Source organism: Hydractinia symbiolongicarpus, chromosome 8, assembly GCF_029227915.1.
Source record: "Hydractinia symbiolongicarpus strain clone_291-10 chromosome 8, HSymV2.1, whole genome shotgun sequence".
Lineage (NCBI taxonomy): Eukaryota > Metazoa > Cnidaria > Hydrozoa > Anthoathecata > Hydractiniidae > Hydractinia > Hydractinia symbiolongicarpus.
The window spans coordinates 20,044,974-20,064,042 of NC_079882.1; the positions used below are offsets into that span (position 1 = coordinate 20,044,974).

The following is a 19,069-nucleotide window of genomic DNA, read 5'->3' on the forward strand; positions in this document are numbered from 1 at the left end:
TTAATGGAAAACTCGCTATTCGCGACATTCGCGAAAATTAATTCCAGCGAAATTTAGGTTCTTTTTGAATAAAAATGTACACTAATTTTTTCTTCTAATTTACCTAGAACTGCACATAATGTGTTTTCAATTTCAGCTGCATTTTATTTTATGTCTCCTACGTAAATAATGTAATTTTTTCCACCTTTTCCTGTATGGTCTTATTGTGATTGTGAGGAGGATTTGAAATAAAGAAAAATATAAAAAAAAATTTTATAGTTGGTCAAAACGGAGGACACATTCGTCAAAAGTCCGGCAGGTTAACATGCCACGGTCACGATGTTTGCCACTGGCTTATTCAAGTCACGCAGGGTAAAAAAGTCACTATTTCATTCACAACCTTCAATGTTGGCAACGAAGACAAAATTGAAGTTTATGATGGACAAAGTTACGATCCCTATGTGACGTTTACAAAAGAATTGCGACCACGCCCTTTGACGTCAAATGGACATTTTATGCGTATCATAGCGAATGGTTTTGTCAGTTTCAACTTTGGTGAATCAAGTATGTTTTTGTTCATTGTTTTATTTCACATTGTTGATATTGCGAGCTACTCATCAGAAGTTTATTATCGTTGGGTTATGTTAACAAAAAAATAATAAACGAAATGAAACAACGCACTCTCATTGATTATACAAAGTAGAATCATTCTTACAGCGTAGCCAGCTTCAAGCCTCGTACCCAGGACCGCTTTGATATCAAAAAAGCGAAAAGAGATTGGCCAGCACCTGGAAAATCCTAGAAATTTCTTTTGTACTAGCTGTCAATATATATTTTTCTTAATATAAAAATAGTGGAAAAAACAAGTAATTAGCCGTGTTTTAAGAATACCAAAACTATAAATAATATGGTCCTGGTTTTCTTTAACTGCTCGTGATATTACTGAAGGGTCGTTTCCATTTGATTATTAACTAAAGGGTCGTCTCCATTTGACTGCATTTCTCGCTACAGCGCAAAAGTCCCACAAGCTTTTTTGTGAGCGCATGCGCACTTGGATAAAACCTCTATATTTTTCAAAGCGCGCATGCGCTAACCAAAAACAAATCTCGTGAGCTTTTTGGGCTATAGCGGGAATTTCAGTCAAATGCAAACGAGCCACAATGCTCTTTAAATCAAACGTGCTCAACGCTGATGTCCATTTTAAAATGTGTTTATCTTCTTAATCTTAGCTTGTGGTGGTTTGTTAAGTAACAAGAATGGTGTTATTACTAGTCCCAATTATCCGAATCCATACCCTCACAACCTGGACTGTTATTGGACGATTCATCGACCATACAATCGAATACAATTGCGCTTTACAGATTTTCTGTTGCAGCGTAGAAATGTTGACTTTGTTACAGTAACAGAAGGCCCGTTCGAAAACACCGCGATTTTGCTTTATAATTATTACCGTGACGTCGTTCCATGGTTGAATAAAGACTGGGCCGATCGATGGTATTGGATACATTTTCGATCAGATTCGACATATTCTGAACGTGGATTTCAAGCACTTTACAGTTTATACGAACCTAGGGTGTAATCACGTGCAAAGTAATGTTATAAGATAAAATAAGATGGCAAACTATTTCTTTTCTTTTTTTAAGAGACTTCATTTTTGCTAACCGTGTGCCAGTTCTTAGCGTCCCTTTCTGACATTCATCAATGGAGTTTGAAGTGACAAGAAACAGGTAACGTATGTACTCGATTAAGCGTCCTGGGCGCTTGGGCCCTTATTTAAGTCAATATGCGCGCTTATTTGAGTTATACTGGTGCTGAATAAGTTTTAAAAAAATTGCCATTAAATATGCTTAATATTTTTTCAAAATTATTATTTATTTTTATTTTTCAGTGGCCGCTAACTTAACGGGCCCCTTATTGCCTAAAAAAAAGATTTAGGGAGGATAAGAATATGCTGAAGTCAGCAATTTTGGTAATGGTTTCAACTAACTAAGCTTTGTAATATATTTTTTCCAATTTCGAGGGTGATTTTCATGAACCCTTTAAAATTCTTTTTAACTGAAAAGTTGCCAAAACCTTAATAATTAGAAAGTTTAAGCCCGATATCTTACGATTTCTAATAAGCTAAGTGGTTTAGTGGTAAAAAACCATTCACCCATCTCAGTATACGTAAGGTTAACATGTTCTCAATACATCCAGCATTGGAATTTTAACTCAACATATATGACAACATATTTTTATTCGGTAACAACAGACGTTGGTGTTCTTTGCATTGTGACATCATAAAAATAACTCGACCTTAATCACATTCCAACGAGGTCAAAATAGATATCAGACCAAAGCATGTTTATAAATTTTTATCACGAAGTCACATGAGATGCTTGATAGGTCAACAATATTATCACAATTTTCACGCGTACATGCTTTTACTTTTTATCTAGTAACATGTTTCACAACCTCGTTCGCGTTCCCAGGGTATTTTGCCTTGTTAATGAAGTTAATAGCGGCCACTTGTTAGCCACTGCGTAACCAACGGCTTAGGGGCCACAAGAACCTAGGGACAATGTTGCACGTTTTAAGGAATGCCATAAATAAATAACCGATGTTAATCGTCCATTTATTTATTTAAGTATTGATGCATTAACCTGGGCGTTAATCCAGAAAGGGGCATTAGTTACAAGTATATATTTTTATGCATAGTAAAAACTTTTTAAAAAAGCAATGGAAAACAGGTTGCAGTTATATTCCCTTGTTACGTAGTTGTGTAGACAAACATTTTACACAAAATGTTAATACTGTATGTACTACTTTTTTGATTAAGCCACCCATCCAGTAATCGCTTTGCTTGAATAAGCGTCTGTCTTGTTGGGAAGCGCCCACCCCCCTGCGCATCCAGAGATGATTATTAGGAAAGCTTATTCCAATTTTCATTCAAAACTGTTCTTCTTTTTTTATATTTCGATTTTCTGGGACTTTCTTGTTTTCATTCTCTTCAAATTATATCCGCGGGAATCATAATGCTGTGTAATAAATTTAATGAGCCGTCTTCTCAAATTGCCGCCCGCTCTAATGGGCGCCCTCCTAGAATCTCAAAAAAGCGCCCAGACTCTCAGTAAGAATTGATTAATTACAAGTTAATTTAAATTTTCTGATTTAAACAAACGGTTCTGGAAGTTTTATTAAATTTCTACACTGGACGTATATGAGCATGGGCGTTCATTTGAGCACGGGCGTTAATGGACATCTTGAATTTGCCCTGAGCGTTTACTGGAACGTTTATTCGGGAGTGGGTTTTCTTACAAACACAATGCCCAAACACAATCTTATTTTAAACTAGCCTAAATCCGTTGTTTCACAGTTCGTCGTAATCCTTCGAGACAGACTCCTAAAGCCTTCTTAACGTGGTCTGGTTGCTATGACAATAAACCTATAAACAGTGTTTAAAGTAGATTTTAAACTGTTAATAATATTTCTAAATTCAAGTAGGGGATGACTGAAATAACAAAATAGTATTTTTGCAACATTTGCTAACTGTGTTGTTAAAATAATTTTTTAAATTTGTAAACCATAATGGCGCATAAACAGGAAAATGGTACTTTTTGTTTTAAATAACAGTGAAAAAAATGAAAAAATAGTACAAATACACAGTTACTTGAGAGGAAGAGTATCACTGATATAAATTGGATTAAATGAAGCATAACTGATTAAACACACCATGTTTGATTTTAATGCGCATGCTTCAGTGTCATGGCAACTAATGTCTTTTCTTAATCAACGATGCGTAGTTATAAAGCATGAAATAGCGCGCATATACTAAATCTTGCTTCCCGATATCATATATACCACATATTAGCGCTCTATAACCAGTTTCACAATATTCATTTCCCGTTCTTGTTCAATGTTCAATCAAAGTTGGCAATAGCACTAATTATATTACAAAGGTAAGACTTTTAAATTTCCGTTTTATAGTAGTGCCCAGTCTTTAACTAGGCTTAAGAAATATTTTGTGTTTTGGTTTGATTTATCCAGTAGAAGATTATTTGCGTGTGGTTACTCTTTCAATCAAGTATGAAGTTTACTATTTACCGATACTAATTTTATTTTCTTATGTTCTTCTTCAATCATATTTTTTGTGACTAAGTTTTGACTTCCTGTCTGTTTATTATGCAACCTAAGAAACTTGTCTTTGCTGATGTGTTGGTTTGAACGATGACCTGTAATCATGGAACACGAGTTGAACTTCAAGATAATAAAATTTTTATGCAAGTTTGTCTGTTCGGTTCTTTATAAAGATCTGTATAACATACTATATGGGATGGATTGAAATCGTTTCTGGTTTTAAAAAGAAAATATGTTTTTAATTTTAGAAAAACTTGTTAACAAAACATTGCCATATTTATGTTTATTTCGAACAAAACCAGGACGAAGTCAATGGAAATATAAACTTCATATTTTTAATGGGCGGACAAACATATAACATATAGCGTTACAAAGCCTTACCTTTACTTTATTTTTAAAATGGTGGCAGATTAAAATCGCTGGTGGAAATTCTATAGGCGATATGTTACGGTTTATCTAGATAGAAGTCGCGTGATCGAAAGCGAAATTTTTATAGCGGGTTTTCATTTAAACAAAAACGTTTAAATGGAATGAATCGATTGATATCAATCAATTTAAAGCAGGTAATAATCCTATGTTAGCAACGTTCAACGTCAATAGATTTGGCCGGTTTCGTTAAAAGTGGAAACGCGCCTTTAGAACGTTTTTTAGGAAACCGATGTTCACTCAAACAGAACTGATGACCCGAACAGGTTTCTGATGGAGAATTGCGGCTGGTGAAGCGACTTATACTCCCTTGGAGAAGGATCCATTTAGTACTTCAGTTAACTGCCGTGGCGACTATTAGGTCTAAATAAATTACTAATCCAACGTCTTCTACAAGCCATCCTTTTATTTTTATCTCTCCAATAGAAACACCGATGCGGGACACAACGACAAAGCAATTATGCCATAATAATTGTTATGTATATTTCACCATGATGTAAGGGTTTATTTACTGCACCAACATGGGTTGATAGGACGTAACCATAACGACGCAATATTTATCTTTTATTAGCAGTACCATGATGACACCCGGCGATCATTAATAAAAAATTATGAGCTTTTTTACGATGTTTTCCGTCCTTTCTTTTGCCATATATTACTCTAAATATCGAAAGCTATTTGAACGACATAATGATTATGGGTATATGAATAAAGGTAATTCCTGTTCGTGGGGGGTCCGCGGGTAAATGGAATAGCGAAGGAGACTTATTTAGCACTTTAGAATCGCCCTTTTAACTGTTTTCTATCGAATTTAGTTTTTAAAGTTACGATTTTTTAATGAAGTAATTAGAGTTGGTGACAATGACTATTTTCTATTTATTATTTCAATGTGATAATGTTTCCTCGTCATTCACGCTTCTCGACATTACATTAATAAAATATTTTGACAGCCACGTAATTCCAATTTAGAAAAAAAGATAAGGAATAACATTTGAAACAAGAAACAATTCCAACCACTGTATTGTACGCACTGTGATATAAAACTTCAAAGAGATTGTTTTACAAAATCATGTTGTCAAAAGTGTTTTGGTTGCTTATTGGTTTGGTGATCCCTGTACATGGCTACTTTGATCCCTGTAATAGCGGTAAGCTTTTTCTGTTTTTGTTACACTACATTGTCTAGTTAATCTGTACCTTGATTAACCAAACTTCGATTAATTCTTACTTAACTGTATATTTCTTTAACTAGAAACAGGCTCAGGAGCATTGAAAAATATCCCTTTGTTAAGAGGGGTGTAAAAATAACTTCTTTTTCCATGTTTTTGTTATTAAGGTATTAATCTGTTATATATACAGTTAACTCCCGGTAACTCGAACAAGGGACCGGAGGCAACAGTTCGACTTAACGAATGTTCGACTTAAGCGAAGTTCCCGTTAATTCGAACTTAGACAAAAATGACATATTAGTTTGAGTTAAGGCGAGTTAAGGGCAAAAGTGTATGGTGGACTTATAATTTAAAACAGGACTGTAACTTGTAAGGAAGTAAATTTTGTTACGTGCAAGATGTATTTATTTTCTAATCTAAGCCATCCATCTGACACTTTACAATTTGTAAGATTTAAACTTTCAGCAAATTTAACATCATTCTATTTTATCATATTGTCATCAAAAGGAACATTTTGGCTCCTTTGTAAATAGAACCAATTAAGAACAACTTTTTTGAAATTTCTGAGTTATCTGGGGTTCGAGTTAACAAGTAGTTTTTATAAGGAAGTATTAAGAAATGTCCAAGGGACCGTAGAAAACAGTTCGAGCTAATAAAAGTTTCGAATTAACCGGTGTTCGAGTTACCGGGAGTCTACTGTACACTAAATATTTATAAGTATTTCAAAGAAAGGAACATTATAGATCGAAAAGTCTACTCCCTTCCGTAAAGCAAGACCAAAATTACGAAGACGAAAATATCTTAATTAACATTGGAACCGTGTGATTATGTGTTTATTCCCCTGCAAGAAAAAAAATTAGAAAGAGATATTATATTCTTCTTTAATTCATTCAAAAGTTAAGTCACGCATAGACAAGGCTAAAAATGTATGTTTTTGTATTTCCTCTGAATTAGCTTCCTTCGAAGGGCTTCTTCTTGACCTTGAATTCCTGCTGGAGGTAATAGTAGTCGCCGTACTAGTAAGAATAGTGGTAAGAGGTGGCCAAATTTTCGTTTCTTTTCTGACTATTCAGTTAAAATTTTGAGTTAAAATTGTCTTAGAAAAGGACGAATTATTATCTCAAAACTGTTGGCTTCGAAAAAAATCGTTTTTCATTAATTTTTCAACAAATTAATCGGCAAAAAGTGAGTCATTTATTATATCAAGATAATAAATTCTGTCACTGTCACTTGTCATCAAAATTTAGAGGAGGATTGCGTAGTTTTCTGGTTTTTAAGATTATTTTATGTTACAGCGGGGTAAATATTACTTCAAGGCGGCCATTTAATCAAAGGGAGAAAATGTGTCAATTTGATCAAATTTTGCGGCCAATCTAGTAGACAATGTGTTTTAAATTGAGACGGTTTACGTATCACAATTGTTGTTAAAATCCAAATTGCATTAAACAATAATGGCTGCACTGTTAAATAGCTATCAGCCCACGCGTTTAGCTATCTTTATAAACCGACAGAGGAAATAAATTATTAGATAAGATTTGTTGCCATCTGGTTTCTCTTGATTTAGAAGGAAGTGGTTGAAGAAGTGCTCGACTAAGTTATTAGGAATCAGGATCTTGAGTTTGAGAAAACAATTTACACAGAGGCCCTGGGAAAGAGATTAAGAACCCAATATTATAGTCTGTTTCATTTCGATATATTTATATAAAAAATGTTTAAGAGATAAGGTAAAAATAATTCCTTCTAGCCAAACATTCTTATCAAATAGTAAAGAAAGTTCCTTCACATTCATATACATAAACATGACAGTTTCGAGAAGGGGGGGGGGCACAGACGACACAAGGGTTTTTTTGTTTCGCCGTAAACCATGGTTTAACGTTTCTTTTAGTGTTTTAAACCTCGTCTTCCTTGTCAAGAAGCAGGCTAATACGTCATTTTCTCTAATACTAAGTTTCATGGATAAGTTTATTGCTGTTAGTACATACAAACACAAAGAACACTGATAAATTTTGATGCAAAAATTCTGCAACAATCTTTTGTTGCCTTCGATTAAAAAATGTTGATCCTGGCCCTAAGGTTTAATTCTTATCGTTGCTATAGGTATATCATTGTTTACTATTAACTAGTCGTTAGACCGTGGAAAAATCCACAGGTTCGCCCGTCCTTTTTACACCGCATTGTGAGCGTCTCGCTACCTGCGCAGCTAAGCTACCATTTTGCGTGACAGACAGACAGACAGACAGACGTATATGGGTATTATAATATAGATAAATAATACCCGTACGCTGTCAGTTAAAAATGGTTGCGACGCAGCTTTACATTGGACCTCCAGCGAAGTAATTTTATTACTTCGTGCTGACAGGTACACGAAAAAGCACGAAATACCGACGCGGAAAATACGTATGAGATGCGAAAATTCTAGGACCGGCGATTCTTCAACGGGCTAACAACTAGTCTCTTATAATTATACTTGTTTTCTGTCTGTGAGCTAATTGAAAAACCGGGTGTAGTTTAATTGAAACGGCCAATATAATTGCATCTATAGTACCTTGGTAATATCCCCATCTAAGTAAATTTGATTTCTTTATGGTGCAAGGTAGGAAAGGATACGCCGGGGAATATGAAACACGGGCGTTCCCTCGGGATTCTTCCACAAGGTAAAGGTTGGTGTGTATATATATAAATCACACGCTCCTGATGATCAGCGTTTGTTTATCGGAACAAAACTTTTTTTATTTTTAGTGTGATTGTTTTTAGTTAATATGCTGTTCTTTGTACTCTCACCCTTGTTAAATTTTGCGGCTAATTGAGGTGGCGTTTATCCAAAAATATACTTTTTTGCGTTACAGCTATTTATAGCGACTTATTACAATTTTTAATTGAGGTCCTGCATTTCTTTAAAACAGTACAAACATAATTACCATGGCAACATCGTTTTGCTAATCTCACGGCTATCGAATTACTGATTATTCCTCAACAGAACGGGATTTTTTTCTTTCTATTTTTAACTTATTTGCATCTGGTGACGCCAGCGCCGAAAAAAGGTTCTATGAATCATCACTAAAACCTTCGTTTATGACCAACATTAAAATGTTAATTACAACGCGAGTAATTTTATCTCCAGTGGAAATGCAAAAATAAACAAACACACACACGAGTGAAATAATGCCGAATGAGACGTGATTGATGACACGTGTATAATAAAAACATGACAATCTTGTATGCAAATTATCCCGTGCAAACGAGAACCTTTAACTTCAACCTGGAGTAGCTATCTACTATCATTATTCGATTGTCACCAGTTTTTATCATTTGGGTCAGTCCTGCATCGTTTTAGTTCGCGATAATAGTGTGGCTTCACTTTCAAATTGGTAATGTTGCCAAAAATTTTAATTACAATCCTTTTTTTGTTAATACTCACCAATTAGCCTGATGGTCCTAAGGCTGACTTGCTAAAAATAATGAAAAGTCAAAGAATTTTAATCTATAAAGCGGTGCAATTGTAATTAATTACAAAAAATTGACAGGACAGAGCGAAATTCAAAATGAATTTTAAAGGTTTGATCTTTGCCTAACTCATTCTCTCTTATTTGCAATTGACCACACCACTCAATTGAGTGACAGCACGATACAATTTCTAAGTTCAGAGGCTCTCCTCCAAGGTCTATGAAAGCATTCAGCATTTAATAACACCATATAAAGCGCTAGAATTAGGAATATTTTCTACTCCTTTTACCTTTCGTGAACGTGAACATTTCTATTCTTCAAATTGCTAAAGATTACAGAACCTCGCAACACCTTGAAGTCCAATATTGAGGAAGAAGTGTAAGAGTTGGAGTTATTATGTTGTTGTTTTTGTTACAACCAAGGTTCCATTTCAATTGTATGAACAATCCAAATTGAAAAAGAAGGTACAGTAGGCGCTCGATACTCGAACTTTTGCTGCCTTAAGCGTTTTTTTCGGACCCTTCAGTCATCGCAATCTCTTGTAGGCAAAAATTACGCTCTATATCTTGAACTCCGTTGTCTCAAACTTGCGCTTTGTCAAACTATTTTTCCGGTCCCTCCAGCTTATTTTATCACGTTATCGCGAACTTTTCCCTCCTTTTTTAAAAAACATGCGCACTCTACTACAACGTGTTGGATCTTTCGTTGTCAAATTATATTATTACTCTCGAAAAAAAAGAGTAGTATTTTAAGCTTCTTTGGACAGAAGTAAGTTTAGTAACAAATACATACTATTATCCGTAAATTCTGTCTTTTTCTGTTCCAGGTTTTCGACTAAACATTAATCAAGAACGTAAACTTTCGGAAACAAGTACGGCTATTTCTTTACCTTGAACATTAAAAGCCTTTGACGCTTGATATCTCGAATACCTTTATCTCGAAGTTTTGGTATCTTAAACTTTTTCGTCAGTCCCCGAGAGTTCGAGAGATCAAGCGTCGACTGTAAATCTGACATTTAAAATGGCAGTGCCGAACCCAACTCTTACGCACGAAATACTACCTTTTCAACGTAATTCATTTACAATCTTAACCATACGTTTTTTGATAAAGTGGTTATGTCGGCAGTTCTATAGAACAAGGGAAGTTTGCTATTACTGCTACTGAGCTGTAGCTAGGTGTAACTCAATTAAAGACGCAATCATATTTTAGTGGTCTATTAATTTTGCAAGAGGTTGTGGTATGTATAGCTGCCAATACAATGTTGCAATGTCACTTACAAGGACATCCTAGATGAGAATGATTAATCTTAAACATAAATTTAGACCACTCGGTAACGGAAATTGAGCTATTCCATGTTTCTTAGAGACCATTTATGTTTTACCTGTACCCGACTTTTATAAGAAAGAGCTCAGTTGCTAGGGTACCAGGTCTTAAATTGATTAAAAAATTAAGCAACTTCATAAGCGACCTTTAGGCCTCACCCCATCCTCTGAACACTTTTCTCTTATTTAAAAACCTTCCCAATTGAACCGTGGTAAAAGTATTGTCGCAGTTATCACAGAAAAAAGATACATGAGAATTTAAATGGTTTCCTTTTTATGCTATTATTACTCTTTTGTAATGTCCGAAAATTGTTTATTTTGGAATAGATAACGACGTTAAATATCCAGGGGGTGCTTCCGTCCCCAGGGCAGTCTTGCGTATCTCATAAAAACCAAGTTGATCCTGCCATATAATACGTAACTATATTAATCTTTCCAATTGATGTTTCTTGATAACTACTAGAGTTTATTTACAGCACAAATTATTCACAAACGTGACGCAACTGCCAAAAGGTAGAACGCACAAATAATACCTTCTAAGCACAAGATGATTTACTCTTTATCTATGTAGATACTTCTCACAGTACGACGTCACCGGAAGCTTCTAAACGAAGAATTAGAAGAGCTGCTACAAGCCAACCTGAATTGCTTTGGAAAGATGGTATCGTGCCATACAAAATATCTGACAGATTTTTAGGTACATGTTTATTTTTAGTTTGTTTGTTTGTGTGTGTGTGTGTTTGTTTGTTTGTTTTTTTGTTTTCATTTAATCTGTAAATGTCATTTTTTCTATTTATTAACAACTGGCAATTACTGCATTGCTGCGATAAGGAATACATGCCACTTAAATACATATTACAACTAATACCCCTGCAAGGGCTGAACAAACAGGTCAGGGTGGGGAAATTAAAAAGAATAAAAACCAAATTGCATTATACGTTTAAGAAAATAATTATACATTTCTTGGTTAGGCAAGGAAAAATTGGTAATCCACAAAGCTTTTCAGCATTGGGAAGAACGTACATGTTTGTCATTTGTTGAAAGAACGACGGAAACTGAATATGTTATTTTTCAACGTAATCCAAAGTGCGGGTAGGAACATTTTTTTTTTATTACAGGATGAGTGATTAAGCTCGCTTTCAGGGCCTTTTTCGTTATTTTGAGACGGTTATCAGAGCTGTATTTAATGTCGAAAAGCGAAAGAGAGTTCTGTTAACGAGGTTGGTAGACTATGTGTATAAAAATATAATCAATTTTTCCTGTTTAAAAATGCTTTAGAGAAAAACGCAGTTAAGTTAAAAAAACTATGGTTCCTCTTTTCCTCTGGGGAGTGCGCATTCCGTAGCGGATTATCAGCTTATATCCGTTTAGCATGAGATTATTTCTTGTTTTCTTTTGTAGTTGTGTTTCTTATGTTGGTCGCATGGGTGAAAATCAAGCGCAAGGCATCAACTTATCAGAAAAGTGTGTTATATTTGGTTCTGTATTACATGAAATTGGACACTTGATTGGATTCTGGCATGAATTTACTAGACCAGATCGTGATCAACACTTAACTGTAATCACACAAAACATTCAAACAGGTACCGCAAATTTTCTATCCGTATAGAATGTTCAACTTACCTTAGGGTAAGAAATTTTCGCGGTTTTGTGGTCAGTTTCAAAAAACCGCGAAATTAAAAAGTCGCAAAAATAGATTTAGATGCAAACCGCGAAATTAAAATGTCACAAATTACGTGATTATATTTAAACCGCAAAATTAAAATGCCACGAAACGCAATTTTGACCAAAAAAAAAACATGAAATAAAAATGCTCGCGAAAATTTTTTGCCTTAAGGTAGTTAAGATCAGTTCTCAGGGGGTAATGATCACAAATCTTTGTTTGGGCGCGTTTTCTAGGGAAGGAGGGTCATAGTCCCCGGCACCCTTGTGGTAAGTAATAAATAGTACGTATAGAGGATTTTGCTCCCCCATCTTGAAAACTGTATCGCAGGGCTGTCGTTACAGATTGTTTTCTATTGGTATTCATATTAATTTATTTCAAATGCTTAATATTTTTTGAAAGGTTGATGTTTTAAAAATTTTGCAGCTCATACGAATTTTTTTGAACCCTCTTACCTACTTAATAAAAAATTGTTCTTAATTGCACTTTTATTCCTTACAGAAAAATTGGTAAATTTTGTGAAAAAAGCAACAAAAGAAGTCAATTCCTTTGGAATCAAATACGATTTTGAAAGCATAATGCATTATTCACAAAGCGCTTTTTCCAAAAACCCGTCATTTGCTGACACCATCATACCGAAAACACATGTTAACATTGTACCAGTTGCACAACGGAAGGAAATAAGCAATCTCGACGTTGTGCAGACAAACTTGTTATATAAGTGTCCATGTAAGTCCATTATAAAATTATTTTAGTACTAAAATAATAAATTATTTACCAACCTCTTCCCACCCTCCTTTTTCTATCCCCACTCCCAGCTTAATTTATTAATTTATTGAGAGGATCAAGTATTTATCTCATTTGAAACAACCACGCTATTAATTCTGTTTATAATTAAATTAAAATGTTGAAACAATATAACAAAATGCAAATAGTATGTAAAAAACATAAAAAAATGTCCAATTTTTAATTATTTTTTTTTTAGCTTGCATGACAACCTACACGAAGTCAAAAGGGATTATTAATTACCAAGTTTTAAATGTCCAAAATGCTTCTCACGCATGTCATTGGAGGATATTCGCACCTGCGGGGCAATTAATAAAACTAAATTTCGTCCAAGTAAATTTTATATTGCCTTGTGAAAGTTCGTACTTAGCTATTCGAAATGGAAAACACTCATCATCTCCACTTCTTGAGAAGTTTTGCAAGGATAAAAAACCACCAAAAAGTATGACGTTGTTTTCACAGAGTTTGTTCATACAGTATTACATGGACAGAGCCGATGATTCTAACAAGAATCAAGGCGTTGACATGAAGTTGTCTTATAGAGGTGAGCAGTTTCACACCCTATTTTATTTACCTCACCATACACCTTGTCCCCAGGAATTTTTAGATTAAATTTTTACGATCAAACTCTTACAGACATGCACTATATTCTTTTTTGTATGGTCAGCCTCAATATGCTCTACTAGAAATCATATTTTGGCCGACATGTCGTATTTGCTTAAACGAGAGTTCATTAAATTTTAATACTTAAACCAGGGTTTAGGGTAGTTAGGCTCATACATGAGGCTCTACGCCGTCCAAATATCATAGACATAGAAGAGCCCTTGGAACGAGTTTAAAGCGGCTGTCCCATTTCTAAACGAGCCAAAAAAATTAACATCGTCACGAACGGTTAGAACTTTTGCTTATGACAGGAAAGCGTTGTTAATGCAAGCATACCCCCATTAAATGAAAATCAGGACTTATTTTACAGCGTTCGATAAGAACCGCGCATGACCCAGTTTTTATAGAGTTCGATTCGTATTCACAAGGTTCGTGGTTCAGTCAACAGCGCTGGCATGTTTAGGAAGTGTCTTTATCACAGCTACAGGTCAACCCATGCCATGCGAGAGGAATTGGGTAGGCACTGCTGGTGTATACCTAATGTTACATTCGAACACAGGACCCACATTGATAACAGTGTTTCCAGCACTGAAGTTTCTATCCTGTATAAAGATACAGAAATAAGAATAATAAGCTCTTTATCCTCGACCCCAGAATTTGTTGCCTGATGCTAAAGCCGCTAGCACCTACTTGACCCTTTATGTTAAAAAAGGCAACAACCCCTTAGGACGAGGTTGCCTTGAATATGAAGCTTGTACGAAATTCCAAATTCCCTTTTTATAGTATTGTGTGGTGGTCAGTTAACATCAGCGTCTGGTGTTATAAACTCACCAAATTATCCAAATACGTACGACAGTAATCAATTTTGTGAGTGGAATATCACAGTAGCCGAAGTAAGTATATAATTCTGAAATACACATAAGAAGTCTTTTGTTAACGACTGCGTCAGTTAGTATCCAACTATTTTACATATTCGCTGAATGATGCTGGGTCCTGATGCTGTGCCCTGAGTCCTCATTTTCCGGTATGCAAAAAATCTCTTTCACTCCACATTGCACACTATAGCTTTAGCGTTGTTTCAGGCCGTTTAGGTTGAGACATCAGACTGAGTTCGTTCTCTGTAAAAAAAATATTCAAGAACTAAAAAGCATAGTCTATACTTTCTTTTACACTATCTTTAGAACAGTACGGTTGCGTTTGATTTCAAACTTCTACGAGTTATGAAAAGTAAAAATTGCATGAAAGATTATATCGAGATTATTGATAGTGCGCTTGGTGAAAGCCTTGGACGCTTTTGTAAATTTCGACAAGTTAAACTTTTCACCACAAGCAGTAACAAAGCAACTGTTAGATTTCATTCAAATGGAAACAAAGTGAAAGATGGATTTTCGCTGTCGTATTTTACAGGTAAGAAAATGTTGTGACCTCGAACCCAGGGTTTGTTTTGTTTTGATATACGCACGGAGCCCGAACAGACTAATTCTGGGTACGACGTTGGTAATGTTGTGTAGTGAAACGGAAGTTCATATTTCCATTTTTTATTGCGATTAACTCTTTTGATCTAATAATTGGTTAGTACATTAAAGCTTAATGTAGTCGCAAAGTGAATTAAATGAAATAAGTCGATAGACCATGGATAAATCCACGGGTTTGTCCTTCCTTTATATATCGCATTTCGTGCGTCCGTAGTATGGCTATAAAATTGGGCAAATAAAGAACACGGTTACTTATATAAGAGATTAGTTGGTACCCCGTGGATAAATTCATCGGCCCGCCTGTCCTTCGCGTAGCGTAGCGTGTTTCCCTTTTCGTGTATTTGTAGCATGTTTATCGCGCAGAGACAGACTAGGAGTGTTAATTTATAGAAGGACAATATTCATTTAAGCATTTGAGGGTGAAAGAAAGCATCCACTCAAGATAATGAATTGAATAAGACAATGTTGTTTTTATGCAAAGATCGCTAATTCACATACCTTCAAAAATATATTTTTAGTTACTAACTTTCCGTAACTATTTCACGTGACGCATTCATTGAATACCACATATTTTCATTTTTATTTTTAAAACTCGCATTTTTTTTTTGTAGAAACCAATGAATGCGCGACTAATAATGGGAACTGTGAGCACGAATGCATTAATCTGATTGGTGGATATAAATGCGCATGCGCAGCAAATTATCAATGGAATCATAAAAGACAAAGATGTGAACGTAAGAACAACTTCTAATTGAGTGATTTACAATCTTGTACCCAAACAGTATTTATGCTATCGGTTCACCTCGAATTACTGCCGTATGTTAGAACATCTAAGATGAAATTCCCAACTGATCTCAGTACATACTTCTTTTTCTCAGTCACAAGGAGATAGAAAAAGTAAAACATTTTACTTTCTAAATTTTAGCAACCTGCATTCAAACATACAACATGAAACCTAACGATGTTAAAGCGTTGACTTCACCAAATTACCCATCATACTATCCAAACAACAAAAGTTGCAAATGGAGGTTTATAGGCCTACCAGGATATAAAGTTTATCTCAATGTGAAAGTTTTTAAATTGGAACATGCGCAGGTAGGTTTACAGCTACGATAGACCAAGTTAGGATGTTTTGGTGGTCTGTTGTTGGCATAAGAGATGCAATTAAAGCAATTTTTTTTATAAATTAAACTATTATAGTCGTGTGATAACGCATCAGATCGAGTTGATATTCTGGAGAAAGGAAGGCACATCATGTCCTTATGTGGTGATTTAGTGACGCCGATAAAGTTAACGTCAGTCAACCAAGAAATGACGGTGAAGTTTACGTCGAACGATGAAAACAATAGTCAAGGCTTTTATGCTGAAGTTCAACTGGGTATTGCTTGCATCATTTTTTTAATTTGAGTTTTTTCGGTTGTTTCGGTTGTTCAGGACAAGGCGTCGTTCTTAAAGACATTTGATAAAGTGTAAATGTATTTTAAAAAAATCCAATTTTAGTCTTCACCATAGGGCTGTACCATCTATCCTCGATTTTACTGAAATCTTTAAGATCGCATTTTACCTTGAAGATGCTATCCTTAAATAGAGCCCGACTATATTTTGTGTATTTTTTCTTTTTTGTAGACAAAAATGAATGTGAAATTAAGAATGGCGGATGTCAACATATCTGCAAGAACATTTTGAAATCATTTGAGTGTGAATGTCGACCCGGGTATGAATTGAGCAAAGATAAGCGGACATGTAAGCCAGGTAAGGTATGAATAAAAACATTCTTATTCGCGGATCTAGCAAATTTTCTTTCATATTTATTATTGGTAACTTCTTTTTAGGAAATTGCACGTTTGCATCAACTAAAAATCGAGGAATAATAACTTCTCCCGATTATCCTGATATATATCCGGGAGATAATACATGTTCATGGGTTTTAAAGACAACACCAGGACACAAATACATCATAGATGTTTTGGTAAGTGAACTAAAATGTTTTTATCTTTTGTTGGGAACTTGGTTTAAAGTCATATTTTAAATAAAAACTCTTCTTTATTTTCTTTCTTGTTTTCAACTTCTTCCCTTGATCCTTTCGACTAAACTACTGCTCCCCTGCGTGTTACAAAACTAGTACTGTTCATAAAAATACCATGCCTCTTTTGTTTACGCAGACGCCCCGCAAAGATTGGAATGCTTACAGGTTATGCCCAGTCTCTCTGCAACACCTTCATGAAGAGAACTGGATAGGAGATCGGAATTTATGTTTACTATTATCCAAAAACAAACCCATTGAATCAACCAATCATGTGGCAAGGTTAAAGTTCCAATCGAAACCAAACACTCATGGTTTTAAATTTAGGCTGTCATACAGAACAAGTAAGTTTCAGTTATCATGAAGAATTCCCGCCCTTGCTCCAGGGTTTTAGCTTTTTTGATATGAGAGCCGTCTTATTTCAAATCAATAAAAAGCGTAAAACCCTGGGGACGAGGGTGAAAGAATTCCTTCTTTTTCGACAGCGCACCAAACCCGTACTTAAGCTTTTCTGAGTCACAGACTCTTGAAAATTAACTTCGATTAACTTAAATAACTCTTAAAAACGTTTTTACGGATTTTGTATACTTGAAATGACTGCATGGATACAAAATGCTGACGGCCGAACTCGTGAATTTCTCAACAGGTTAACGGCTGGTCTCCTTTATAAATACTTGAATTTTGTCAGTTCAAATTGACTGTGCGCAGCTTTATATCGGCCTTCAACAGAGTAAATAATTTTACTGACGGGCGCCTTAGATTTAACGCCATTTTTGTTTATTCTTCCAGCTTGTGGTGGCCAACTCAAAGCAACAAAACACAGTCAAAATATTTTCTCTCATGTTGGTTATATGGACAGACTGAAATATCCCGTAAATCAAAATTGTTCCTGGGTTATTACGACTGGAAAAAGAAGACAGATCAGGATACGATTCAAAAAATTCAACATGGAACACGAGCCATGTGTTTTCGATTATGTTAACATCTACGATGGTGCGTTTTCGTACTCCCCCTTGATTGCACGATTGTGTGGATCCAAGTTGTCACAAAAGGTCTACACGTCAACAAATAACGCGCTAAGAATAAGCTTTGTCACGGATGCGAATTTTAATAGATATGGGTTTGCATTAGAGTATAGCAAAGTACATTCTGATTTGAATACGAAGAAAAAAGAACAGAAAAAGAACGCAGTTGTAACTGCCGTGAGAAGAACGAGAGATTTCTTTCTTTTTGAAGTCGATTCTTCAAAATAAATTATATTTATTTGTAATTATTTTATCCTTATTTTCATTATGATTTATATTCATAAAATGTCCAGGAAAAAGGCTTAATTTTTATTTATTTGATGTAATATATTGTATATTTACTTTATTTTTATTTAAAAATAAATATTGTTTAAACTATTTCAGTTATATTATACTACATTAGATAATTTTTTCATTTCTGTCTTTTTCGTTTGTGCGTATTTGCTCATCCAATAGCTTGTATTCTTATTGATAAATATGCAGGAACAACACAACCTCGTTCCCGGGGTTGTCAGTCTTTTTTTATTTAGACATCCATCCAAGTGTTGAAAACATAACAAGCCCTGGGAAGGAGGTTGGTAACAATGCAGGATGAAGGATTCAATCTAATGGGTATAATACTAATAAATGGCAAGTTTATCCAAATAGGCGGGTATTTCAATTTAACGATTAAAGGAAATTTAGCTTTTGAGACATTTAAGGACGAAGTTGCAAAAAGTCGTACATGAAAAAACATTTACTTTATAACAACTTCACAAGAGCACGATTTGGCATATGGGTGTTTTTAATAAAAAAATCTCGAAGGCTTATTCACCGTACGCAAAATAATTCAAGCAGAGAGATGAGAAGCATTTCGATTCATTTTTTCACCCGAGCTCTTTGAAATTAAGACCAGGTCTATCTAGAATGATTTCAATTTCCGTTGATCAAAAGTTGAATTGAGTTCTGATTGTTGGGTTAAAGATTAAGCCTTATGAAAATATATTTACGAATTTGAGCTGACGAAAAACTCAGACCGGTTTATATATTACGAATGGTCGG

General features: G+C 34.9%; 2 protein-coding genes across 2 annotated transcripts in view; both read left to right on the top strand.

Moving 5' to 3' along the window:
* Positions 1–1,600, top strand: part of LOC130655954 (sushi, von Willebrand factor type A, EGF and pentraxin domain-containing protein 1-like) — a 36,007-nt gene extending 34,407 nt beyond the window's left edge. Inside the window, exons 33-34 of the mRNA XM_057458778.1 lie at positions 259–543; positions 1,209–1,600. Coding sequence (XP_057314761.1) covers positions 259–543; positions 1,209–1,558 — 635 coding nt within the window. The 3' untranslated portion in view covers positions 1,559–1,600. The remainder of the gene's footprint in view (positions 1–258; positions 544–1,208) is intronic.
* An 8,551-nt stretch (positions 1,601–10,151) lies between these two features.
* LOC130653824 (bone morphogenetic protein 1-like) lies at positions 10,152–18,750 on the top strand. The gene is made up of 15 exons (XM_057456329.1): positions 10,152–10,200; positions 11,025–11,150; positions 11,425–11,545; positions 11,855–12,036; positions 12,618–12,845; positions 13,102–13,446; positions 14,289–14,398; positions 14,687–14,912; positions 15,592–15,714; positions 15,906–16,075; positions 16,181–16,358; positions 16,469–16,732; positions 16,813–16,949; positions 17,143–17,347; positions 17,793–18,750. Exons 1-15 carry the CDS (start codon positions 10,152–10,154, stop codon positions 18,254–18,256), a joined length of 2,928 nt encoding a protein of 975 aa, XP_057312312.1. The 3' UTR covers positions 18,257–18,750.
* The last annotated feature ends 319 nt before the right edge of the window (positions 18,751–19,069 follow it).

Coding starts and splice junctions, on each gene's coding strand:
- LOC130653824 (XM_057456329.1), top strand. CDS start 10,152: ATGGCAGTGCCGAACCCAACTCTTACGCACGAAATACTACCTTTTCAA. Junction 13,447..14,288: donor CATGAAGTTGTCTTATAGAG/GTGAGCAGTTTC, acceptor CCCTTTTTATAG/TATTGTGTGGTGGTCAGTTA. Junction 16,359..16,468: donor TTATGCTGAAGTTCAACTGG/GTATTGCTTGCA, acceptor TATTTTAAAAAA/ATCCAATTTTAGTCTTCACC.